An 11,803-nucleotide genomic window follows, 5' to 3' on the forward strand; every position below is an offset into this window, starting at 1 on the left:
TTCGATGCTGGGCCTCCTGAGCCTCCAGCACGTAGACGGCGCAGCGGAAGGACCGATCAGGAGATTGGCGGCACCAAAGCGCTTGAAACATCTGCGCGCGCCAATGGAGCGTGGAGCGGGAGATCGGCCGAGCTACCTAATGGCCTACAGCGCGGTTGTACTTAAGTCGCGGAACTCTATTTCGCTACGGCCCGGGGGTGCAGTGTGGAGCCGTGTGGACTTGCTAACAGCAGTTTAGTTGCGGCAGTCGCCAAAGCCGGGGTTTAAGCAGGAGACAGCCCTCAGACGGCGTCCGGAGCATGGATTCGAACATGAGACGTAAGCAGGGGATCATGTTAGGCCTTCCCGTTAGCCTGGCTGCCGGTCGAAGGGCGCGCCATCGTGGAGCGGAGAAGCACTTGGCTTACCTCTGTTCGATCCGGATGCCCGTGGCCTCGAGCCGAGAGACGAAGGCATTGCCTCGTGGCAGTTGAGCTTGGTATGCCGTGGATGGCTTGATCAGAGTGCGCATGTCATGAGACATGGCGGGGTAAGCATGAGATGATGTAAATCGTTGCCGCTAATCCCGCCATGCAAAGCCCGTCTCTTCGCCACTATTATTGATTGCATCGAGGTTGCGCCAGCGACACATCATCAGCCGTAGCTATCTTGACTCGCACATCGCCAGCATGTGATAGTGCAGCCGAAGTAAAATCAGTTAATTCAAAGTAAGAATCTATAGTCGCGGAATGCCGCGTGGCTGCTGTACAACGCATCGATAAATCCCGGAAGAACGGCGTTGGACCAATCCCAACACAGAAGATATAAGACAAGCGGAGGTATCGGTAAAAACTCAGACATCATCCTTCGTGAATCATGACACTTTCGCATCCAATGGCGTGTCCCTTGTTGCTGGCTGTTCGCTCTTCAGTCCGCTCCATCATCTTACTCCGCGGCCAGAGTGCGACCCTGCACGACCAGGACGCTGGCCTTGGCTTTCGACCTGACAACCGTCTCCGCCACAATGCCCAGGCATTTCTGGGCCTCCGTGTCGATGTCGTCTGTTACCACGTCCTTCACGCTCTCCTTGGTGAACGCTGAGAATTGCGCAATGCTGCGTCCCAGCACGATGAGATCACCGGCATTGCGTGGATTTTGTCCAACCTCGGATTGTGCGCGCTCGATGGCCGCCGAGATGGGACTCGTCGTCGTCACCGAATCGAAGAGAACCGAGTCTTGCATCTCGCTAGGGACCGAGCTGCGCAACGCTTGGAAGAACGCACCGTCTTTATCCGCACTAGGCGCCACGGATGCTGTGGGTTGCTTGCCAGTTGCCGGCGAATCTGTATCTGCCGGCGTGATCTCAGCAGACTCGAAGTAGTCGCTGGGTGTTTCAAAGTGGACGAGTGTTGCAGTGACATCCGGGTGCTCGGCAAGCTGAAGGACGAGACGAATTGCGGCCCGATCGTCAGCCCCGCCGAAGAAGGGGAAGAAGATGTGGTGCGTCCTGTCCGCGCTCGGTGCCAACGGGATGTTCTTTTCCTGGTTGCTGCGAAGGCTGATATGACTGACAGTACGCTGTAACTTTTTCCGATCCTTTCTGCCGGAACCGCCGAAATTGTTGTTAATGAACACAGCTGCTACGCTGGCAGTGTTACTAAGGACCGAGCTAACGAAGCCGTTGTAGGCGCTTGTGTGAAGTTTGTGACGGACTGCATCATTGGAAATGACAGCAAGCTCAGACATGTTTCCCGTCTCGCTCCAGGGGATGATGACCAGATCCGAGGACATGTCCGAAGCGCGGGAAATCAGCGTGTCCGAGAAAGAGCTTCCGTGTACGACATCGACTTCCCCAGAAATTGCAAGGTTGTTGAGGTAGCCAAATGTCCTGAAGGTGTTTACAACAGGATCGTGCAGACCAAACTCGTCCACCTCAGATACCTTCATGACTGAAGAGTCACGGTCGGTGAGTTCCAGCAAACGAATGCCATGGGCTTTGACAGGTCTCTTCGTCACCACGGAACTTTCCTGCTCATGCGACTCCGATGGCTTGGAGGGGTGTGACTTGTGCCCGCCATTGCTGGACCGAACACCGAACAACGATACAAAGGGAAGCAAAGCCGACATGTTGTCCAGACGAAGATAGACAAGTAAGCTTTGAGCCTTTGCGCTTTCCAGCTTTTCGAAGGCGACTTCATCGGTGCTTTCTTCCTGGTGCTTGATGACAGCGCCCGTATCCCAGTCGATTTCGCCCCTCTTCCAAGCCTCAATCTTGCGTTGGTAATGAGGGGGATACAGCCAGGAGGTAAGGGGGGTCGTGGCAAAAGTCGTGACCAAGGCCATGACGACAAAGATGGTGAAAACACGCTGACTGAGGATCTTGGCTTGCAGTCCAATGTTCTGGAGGCGGTCAGTTAGAGACAGGCTTTCACTAGTGGTTCGTTCAACTTACCAAGACGATGAGTTCAACCAGGCCCTTGCAACTCATGAGGGCGCCAATGGTGAAGCTTTCTCTCCAGACAAGGCCGCAGAGGCGCGCTGCTCCAGCTGCGCCAATGAATTTGGCACAAAAAGCGACGCAGATGACGCCAACGACGTACGCCCATGTCATTCCAGTATCGAGAAGTCCCAAATTGGTGTTGAGACCGGACAACGCAAAGTAGAGGGGGAGGAAGACGGCGCCTACGATATCCTCGATTTTCTCCGTTACTTTGATGGCAAAGCCTCCTTCGTGAGGGCAGATAAGGCCAACAATGAAAGCTCCGAAAATGGGATGAATACCGATGACGCCAGTGAAGAAGGCGGAAGCGAGCGTCAGGAGCATTGTCAGAGCAATGATCCCCTGGCTGGGTCCATCCTGAAGAGCGCCGGACCTGCGTAGCAGCCACCAGAAAGCAGGCTTGACAGCGAACCAGACAAAGAGCGTGTAGCCGACAGCAACAAGTAAGACCCAGAGGGCGGTCAGCCCGGTACCTGCATTGACGAGTGCAACGCAAAGAGCAAGGAGGATCCAGCCTGAGAATTTTGGGTTAGTTGCATGAAACGGTGTTTGGAACGTGCCAACCGATGTAACCTACCGACGACGTCGTTACCAACACCAGCAGAAAGCACGATGACACCGACCGGAGTGGTGAGCAATTTTAGTTCGGTCAAAATCCTGCACAAGACGGGGAAAGCCTAGAAGCTCGTGTCAGCGCCGCCACATGGAGCCCACGCATGGCGCCTAGCTTACCGTGATAGCCATGGCGACACCGATGAAGAGGAGGTACACGCCAAAATTAATCGGCACGGTGCCCCCTTCGCCTCTGAACTCATGGTACAGCCCGTAGGAGATGGCGGCACCGAGGCCAAAGGGAAGTGCCATTCCGGCCAAGCCCACGCTCAACGCAACCTTCCAATTGCTGAGGAGGAAGCGCAGATCAACCTCGAGACCGACCAGGAACAAGAACAACACAAGACCCAAGTTGGCGACCAGTGTAAGGTTCGGCATTGAAGCGGTAGGGAATATGGTTTCGGTGAAGTGCGGGATCTGGCCCATGACCGACGGGCCCAGCAAGATGCCGCCGATAACTTCGGCGATGACGCGCGGCTGGCGCAGCTTCTGCAGAGGATAGTGAAGGGCACGGCAGAAAATAATGATGATACCGGCCTGCAGAGGGTCAGCCTTGCGGGGCGCAAACAGAGGGCGCGGGGCAGTACCTGGATAATGAACATGATGATGGGCTCCTTGGGGTTGTAGTGTGTCGGGTTGTTGCCCTCAAGGATGCCGGCCTGCTCGGGAGCTCTGTTGGAGCTCGAGGCCGAGGGCGTGGCCGAGCTGCTGGTGACGGACGACATGGTGTCGCGAGTGCTCAGAGGCCGCCGGGATCCCGGGGATGAGATGGGAGGTGTGGAGGTGTCGGGCCAAAGATTGGGGCTGGTTGTGGAGAAGAGCAGCGCGGGGAGTGTATATGTAGCTCGCGGAACCAGACGGCGCAGGCGGATTGAACAATTCAGGCGCACCAGCCGAGAAGCTCGCCCCAAGCTTGAGGTGGTGAGCGTGATCTGACGGGCTGACGCGGTGACGGATGGCAAGCCAAGGCCAGGAGCTGGGCTGCGGCTTGGGGGTCTGGGCGAGTCGTCCCCAGGGCGCCATCTTGGCCTGCGATCGGGATTGGCTGACTCGAGACAAAGGGCCAAGCCACCCGGGTTGGGCGTGGCCCATCTGACATGGGCGCAAGCGAGCGAGGTGAACGAAGAATGGAATAAAGGGCCCGGCACGATGCTGTTTGCGTTGATTGATACGGCGTGTGGGGTCGCAAGACGTGGAGAGAGAGGGCTAGCCAGGAGCTCCCTTGCACGAGCTTGCCTTGTCCCAGCTTCCAGGCACCCAGGCACCCACGTTTCTCGCCTGCCTGCACCCCCAACTTTCACGAGCTTGCGCCCAAAACTGCGACTCTCACACACCGCCTGCTGAGCCCAGACCCCGGCCCCGCGCTGCTGCTGGCTCGTTCGTACCCACGCGATTGCATTGTCGAATTAACCTCCTAGCGCCGTTGACTGATAATAGCACCTTATCGCTCTAATTTCGTGCAGATCTCTAGCGCGCTCCACTAGCGGCCTCGGGCTGTTGTTTCTGCGCTTGCAAGAGACGCCTCCGTAACACCAACGCCTGCCACAGGACCACGCTCGTTGCTACAGTCAACACCACGTTCAGGCTAGCCATGGCCCACAACGCCCGCGTCGCCGCCTCCGCGCCCACCACGCCTCCAGCTGCCGCCGCAGCCTCACCGCCCACGCCTCCGCCGTCGTCCCTGTTGATCACGCCCCCCGGCCTGAGCTGGCATCAGGCGGAGCTGCTCGACTGCTGAGACGCCGGGCTGGGCGGCGCATCGCCCGAATCCCACCCCTGCGGCGTCGCGCCAAGCTCGAACGCCATCTCTCCGCCCTCCGCGAACACGTCCTGCCATGTGACCCACGCCCTGTCCCACGCCTCGCCGTTGACCGTCAGCCTCTGCACGTAGTACGCCCCCTCGGCGCGCTGCGTCGCCGCGTCCACGTTGGACGTGATGTTGAGGAACTTGCCGCCGCCCAGCGAGATCGTCAGCTGCTCAAACCACGGGCTCCCCACCAGGAACGTGGTCTGCCCGGTCACGGGGTAGAGGCCGATTATGTTCCAGAGCATCCAAGATTGTAGGCTACCCGCGTCGCTGTTCCCCGGAATGCCGTCCCGCCCCGCGCTGTAGTTGTTGTATCCGGTCGTGCGGATCTGCCGGACCGTCAGATCCTGTCGGCCCGCGTAGTTGTACAAGTAGGGCGTCGTGAAACTCGGCTCGTTCCCCGGCTGGTAGAGGCCCTGCGAGAAGAATGTGTCCAGGCGCTTAACAAACGTGTCCGAGCCCCCGGCCCGCCTGATCAGGTTCTCCATGTCGTGGATCGCATTGAAGCTGTACGTGTACGGACTGTCCTCATAGTAGGGATCCGGCCAGTAGCAACCGGCGCACGAGAGAGGATCCTGCTGTACAAAAGTACCGTCGGCATTCCGCGGGACAACAAAGCCGCTGAAGCCCAGCGCTGTAGCGTTTGGGTTCCAGTGGTTTCGCCAATTGCGCGATCTGCTGAAATACTTTGTGGCGTCGTCATCCCGGCCTAATCCACAAGCCACTTGGTATAAGCCAAAGTCATTGGCTGAATACTCCACCGCTCTGGAGACAGCTCGTGAGTATGTGGGCGTGATCCACCCATAATGGAGCCAGTCTGGTAGCGCCCCCCTCCCCTCCTTGGTGGACGACACATCTGGAGCTGTGGATGGATCATAGCTATTGGCTGGCACCGTCTCCGCATCGGTGAGCATTGCGCCTGCGGTGCCATCAGTATCGTCTTGTGGGAAAGCTCCGGCTTGGCTTACCGTAGCCTTCATTCCAGTCAATGGCTCCTCTTACCCCCTTAACGTAGGCATCAGCAAGAACGTTATCGGCATTGGTTCCGCCCTGGACACGGCCGTTCCAGTTCGACGATCGCGCATCAGGCATAAACCCCTCGTTCCTCCAGATGTCGATGAAGGAGCGGATCTGTTCTTCGTATGCCTCAGGCTGAAGAACATGCATTAACGGCGTAGTACAGCGAAACAGATCCCAAAGCGTAAACCCTACGAGCGTCGTTAGCCTTTGCATGAGTGTCGCTATCGGCCTGGCTCACAATCGTCATAGTACGGCTCATCGGTTACCCACAAGGGGTTCTCTCCGGTGCGATTGGACGGGATCAGGTGCATTCCGTACAAGCTGGAGTACAACTGTGTCAGGTACTCCGTATTCGTCTCCGTTGTGGTTACCTTGGAGAAGACCTGGGTGTTCCATGTATCCCGAGAAGCAGAGACCAGAGACTCCAAGGTGACATCAGACGGCAACTCATCGTCCAGGAACCGACAGGCTTTCTCCGACGAAATGAACGAGACACCCACTCTCGACGAGACAGCCGTCTCATCAAACGTGAACACGCCACCCAAACGCTTGTCGCCAGACACCCGCGACTGCTCACCATACTGGTCAAGCGTGGTCCCGTTTCCCGAGAAAGTCTTGCTACTTGCCGCCGTGGCGTTGAACCTGCCACAGAAATAGATGGTCCAGTTGGGTGCTGGTGGGGGGGGAAAAGGTCGACTTAGCCGGCAATCTCGAAATCGTCCAAGCCGCAAACTACTCACCAAGATTCCAACCGTTGTTGTACGTCCCGCTACCCTCGTAATGCCCGTCGTCGAAAATCTCGAACGCCCCGCCAGCATACCCCTGCCCCCACCCCAACCCCCTAAACGACGGCAACACGTGCGACACATCCACAACCACCACCGCCGCCGCCGCCGACGGCGCTCCCCCACGATTCTCAGGGAACGCATACCGGTACATGCCCGCATGGTCCGTCCCCGCCAGCTCCACCGTTACGCCGTTCGCTAGCCGCGCGCGGTAGTAGCCGACGCTCGCCTCGTCCGCCGCGCCCCTCGCCACGCCCAGGTCGGCGAGGGGGTTGGCCAGCGATGAGTCGCCGACGACGGGCAGCTGCGAGACGACGCCGTACTTGGGCGCGCCGCCGGTGCCGCTCTCGTGCAGCATGCTGAAGCCCGTCACGTTGCCCGCCGGGAGGTAGCCCGAGTAGGCATCCGTGGTGCCGGACGAGACGTCGATGCCGAGCTTGACCACCGAGAAGGGGGCTGGGGCGCGTGGTGTGCGTATGTAAGCGAGGATCGAGAAGTATATCAAAAAGAAAGGGAAGAAAGAACTCGGGGGACAGCTTACCGGGAACGACGCCTGGGAAGACGTTGCCGCCGTTTTCGGTCCCGTGACTGGAAGGTGGTGATGGGGGTCAGCGCGGTTTGTTGGCTTGGAGACGTTACTGCCTCTGATGAGAGAAAGCAGTCGCCGCGAGCTTGGGAGCGTGGAAGCATGGCCGACTTACAAGGGATCGACGTATTGCGTGTAGTCCGTGGTATACTGCGCCAACGCCGCACCGCCTATCTCGTGGACCACCAGCACCAGCGCTAAAGACGATACAATACTGGCCATAACGATGGGGTATCACAAAGAGAAGGACTAAAAAGTGGAAAGTTGTTTGAAGCGATAGGCTGCGACTACCGGAAGCGGAACCACAAAGCAAAGGCTGACGAGGAAATTGCGTTCTCAGTGAGGTGCTGCCCAGTCAGTCCATGGCACCAGAGGAGCAGCGATGAAAAATAGCCGGGCCAGGGTCCGGAAGATGCGCAGGTCCTGGAGTGTCTTTGACTTATCCACGGAACGGTCGGTCCATGTATTTCTCTTATAGATCGGCGTCGCCCACCTACACTCTCTTGCTCATCACAAGTGGGGCGCACGCGAGCAAACGGGCAATTTTCATAACGGAGAGGCGGATTCGAGCACGGTGTTGGAGGAGATGCCACGATAGGGCGGATCGCAGGTCAGCCGGGTGGGTGTGGGAGGGTCGTCGGTCAAAAGCGCGTGAGCGTATCAGGAGCGTGAGGGCGGGAGCGTGCTTCTACTTACAGCCTCTCTCTGGGAGACGCGGGAAGCAGGAAGGACGACATGGGTCTCCGTCAATAGCGTGCCGCATCGGTCCTGTGATACAGGATGGGCTAGCGAAATAGACCCGGTGCTGCATGGCGGACGAAGTTGCTGCATGCCAGCTTGCAGGGCATCGGCCGTGAGGCTTGAAAGCTACTTACGCAGAAAGCAGGAGCTTATATTTCCTTTCTAGATGGCCGCCCGAGTCGTGGCGAATGGGGATGAGGGCGGTCGCTGAGCTGAAGGGTATTCGGGTTTATCGCACACGCAACGGGAAGAGCATGCACGGCGATGGAGCATTGATGGTTGTGGGCGACGATCCCTACCCTGCAAGACTACATGCCTTTGGCACGCCCCGCGACCGACGCGTCTGATTGGTTTGTTCCTGGCTGCCACGGTTCGGTGCTTTTATCTATTGCTGCAGCCGCTCGTGTCCCCCTATCTCCTGCACATGTGCGACCTTCCTTCTTCCCGTTGTCGCTGTTTACCTCACGACAAATGAAACCCTTGTTTCCCTCACCCATGTTTTATCCATAGTCCTGCTGCCATCTGCCAATGCGTTGGACCTCTATGGCTTGACAACCATTACGCCACAAACCAGCAGCGCCTTGTGCCTTGGCCTCATTCATACCCTGCCGCTGCAACCTACCGTCTACGGCTAGCTGGATGGTACCTACTTGGAGGAGGAGCGCCGCAACATTAATTTGTACCTACCCGTACAACGATGCAATTATCCGGTGTCCTCGACGAACATTATGCCCTGTCCTCGAGAAGAAGTGCAGCAGCAGCAGCAGCATCATGGCCAAACACGGGGCTTTGTCGTCTCAGGCGCACGCGTGTAGAGTCGGACACAGCACATGATAGACCGGGTTACCAGCAGTCTCATGCCCGCAGCGCGTGCTCGGCTTTCCCTTACCGAGACATGGTGGCGCTGCAGTGTCGTGCGACTTCGAGTCGTTTCTTCCCACTACGTGTACCTGTACCTTTCCGCTCCCGTCGACTTTTGAGGCTGGAATCGTTCGCTGTCGGACTCAGGCGCATGCAGCCGTGTGCTCTCTCTTCTCCGTACTACCTTGGCCGTCAATATTGCACGGCTCCGACCTCGACGAGGCTTCTCATTCATACTTGTTCCAGTGGACGCAAGTTTCGCAGTGGCGGGAATAGCTGATATCTTCATCGCAGTCTAGCAAATTTCTTTTTCGCAGAGGCCGAGACAAGACGACTCTGATAGCAGTGTCATAAATCTCCGCTGGATTCGGCGGGTAGCTTTGACGTGGAAAGGACTCGAGAAACCAAACCCTACAGAAGCTTGCGCCATCTCCACTCCTGACGACATCACATCTGCAAGTCATCCGTATAAAGACCACGTTTAGCTGTTTCAGAAAATCCGGGGTGAAGGTCACCCATTAGATCCGCCTTCTTCGGCCGCCGGCATCTGCTGATCACTTTTTTTTTTTTTTTTTGGATTCTGACCAAGCTCACATGACAAGCAAGATAGACGCAGGAACAGCTCCACAAACAGGCTAAATTAGATAATCCTTCCCGACCAGCCTTTAGAGTTAAGCTTGAATGGGTTCCCGCATGGCCGACTTCCGGTTGTCGCACGGCAGGGGGCTCGAAGTGTTTGTTCCGCAAAAGCTTGACGACGGACTCACAACCTACCGTGTCTTGATAGGCGACGGAAGAATTAAGCTCACACGAAGGGAGATACTCATACCACCACACTCACATGAGTAGTCGAATATAAGGTCCGGACGTAAATATACGTATTCAAAACCCACGTTTACGTCCGGATCTTGTATTCGACTACCTATGTGAGCTCAATTCTTACGTACGTGTGTTGAAAAATCACTGCATCCCACACAACAACACTCATTTGTGTGCACAAAGGCCGTAAATTAATCCATCCTCAACATAACCCTCGCAACAAAAACTTACCCCCGAAGTCCTACGCCCCCCCCCCCCCCCCCCCCCCCCCCCCCCCCAAAAAAAAAAAAAAAAAAAAAAAAAAGAGAGAGAGACAGGAGAAAAGAAACCAAGAAACCAACAACCGCCCGCTCCTCACCCACCCACCCATCCACCTCCCTACTCACAACCTCCGACTCCCCACCGGACTGCCCCCGTAACTGCTGCCCCCGCCCCCCTCGCTGCCGCTCCCCCGCCGATTGTTGTTGTAACTCGCGTCGCTCTTCCGCCTCAGCTCCTGGCCCCACCCGTCCAGGTTCACCACCACCGGCGACCGCCCGCCGCGCGCGACGACCCAGACGGCGTCGGCGTCGCCGTGGTCGTTGACCTCCTGGTGCTGCGCGAAGGCCGGGACGAGGGCGAAGTCGCCCGGGGCGAGGGCCTGGCGCGTGCGGCCGTTGTCGCTGACGATGGTGCCGTGGCCGGAGACGGCGTAGATGATTGTGTCTGTGTGTGTGTGTGTGTGTGTGAGTGGCGGCGTTTGTGGGGTAGGGGAGGGAGGAAGGGGGAGGAGATGGGGGGGTGATGGAACGGACGGACCTTCGGCGCCGTGGTGGTGGACGGCGGAGGAGCTGTGGGGCTTGGCTACCATGACTGCGGTGCGTGTGGGTGGTTAGCGGAGAGCGGCGGCGGTGGTGGTGGTGGTGGTGGCGGTGGTGGTGGGAAACGTACTTGTGCCGCATATCTGGTCGGACATGTCTGCGATGCCGTTCATCCGGATCATGCCTTCTGTCTGCGCGCCGCTGGTCTTGAGGCTCTCGCCCTTGACGACCTTGACTGCGCCGCCGAGTACCATTGTGGTGGTGGGAAGGATTGAGTTGGGTGTGGGAGGGGGGAAGAAGTGGTGAAGGAATGTTGTGGTTGTTCAAAGTATTTATGAAGAAGATATATGGATATTGGAAGGTAAACAAGCAAGAGAGCACGCGAGCAAACCGACAACTTTTCAGCCAACAACAAAAAGCGAAGGAAAGGCGCTTTTAAGAAGAGGGAGGGCCGACCATTCTCCTCACTCACTAAGCCAGGGCGCCGTCATGGTCAGCCAGACACATGGCCCACAAAGCAAGCGGAGTCACCAGCCATGCCCTTCCCACCACCACCATCACCGATTTCCTCTTGCGCGAATGCCCCGCGCCCGCGCGCCACGCATCTCACCCCCCGCCGCCCCGCGCACTTTGTTTCCCCACACGAGAACAGATCCTCGCCGTGCGCGTCATTCCCGCCGGGCCGGACCCCTGTCCGCCATCGGAGCAAAACGGGAGCCAACGAGTACGACCGATATGCTTTCTGCAAACAATCGGGACAACGAGAACGGCGCCATTGGCCGGCGAGAGCCGGCCCGCCTCTGGGATGTTGTTCGGATTGGGCAGCTTGATGAGCGGCTGCTTAGCTGCGAGCTTGTTTTCTGTGGGGAAGAGAGAGCGAGAGAGGGCTTGTTGCTCACGCACCCCGCACTTCTTCGCTTTTTGATCTGGTGCACATGTCAAACAGATTGCTGGACTTTGCAATGGCCCGCTTCACCGGAAAGCTGCTCCCGCGGCTTGCGGTCCTATTATTCCCGATCTTTTCCCTTCCGACTGAGGCTTTCCGATGTCGGTATCAGGAGATGGCCCGCCTTGCATGTCAAGCGGGTGGTGTAGTGACTCGAAGGCGCTCGGAGGCGTTGTCCACAAAGAGGAAGGGAAGTAGATGGAACTATTGACACGTTTGGGCGCCGTTTTGGGAATGAAGCTCCGCACCCGCTGTTGGCAGGTGCGATCGGCCAGGGGGTTCCACCTACTACTACTTCGGCTCCGCGATACGACCTCCTCACCACCTCACCACGACCCGCGCCATCA

General features: G+C 57.8%; 2 protein-coding genes across 2 annotated transcripts; both read right to left on the bottom strand.

Moving 5' to 3' along the window:
- Window positions 1–924: 924 nt before the first annotated feature.
- SLS55_001461 (uncharacterized protein) lies at window positions 925–3,816 on the bottom strand (the record flags this gene model as incomplete). The annotated part of the gene is made up of 5 exons (XM_066772955.1): window positions 925–2,379; window positions 2,432–2,994; window positions 3,057–3,156; window positions 3,212–3,628; window positions 3,679–3,816. The coding sequence occupies 5 exons, from the start codon at window positions 3,814–3,816 to the stop codon at window positions 925–927; spliced, it is 2,673 nt and encodes an 890-aa protein (XP_066635522.1).
- Window positions 3,817–4,804: 988 nt separating this feature from the next.
- On the bottom strand, window positions 4,805–7,511 carry SLS55_001462 (uncharacterized protein; the record flags this gene model as incomplete). The annotated part of the gene is made up of 6 exons (XM_066772956.1): window positions 4,805–5,607; window positions 5,867–6,106; window positions 6,157–6,591; window positions 6,659–7,159; window positions 7,245–7,291; window positions 7,405–7,511. The coding sequence occupies 6 exons, from the start codon at window positions 7,509–7,511 to the stop codon at window positions 4,805–4,807; spliced, it is 2,133 nt and encodes a 710-aa protein (XP_066635523.1).
- Between the last annotated feature and the right edge of the window lie 4,292 nt (window positions 7,512–11,803).

This window comes from Diplodia seriata (genome assembly GCF_021436955.1).
Source record: "Diplodia seriata strain FDS-637 chromosome Unknown scaffold_2, whole genome shotgun sequence".
Taxonomy (NCBI): Eukaryota; Fungi; Ascomycota; class Dothideomycetes; order Botryosphaeriales; family Botryosphaeriaceae; genus Diplodia; species Diplodia seriata.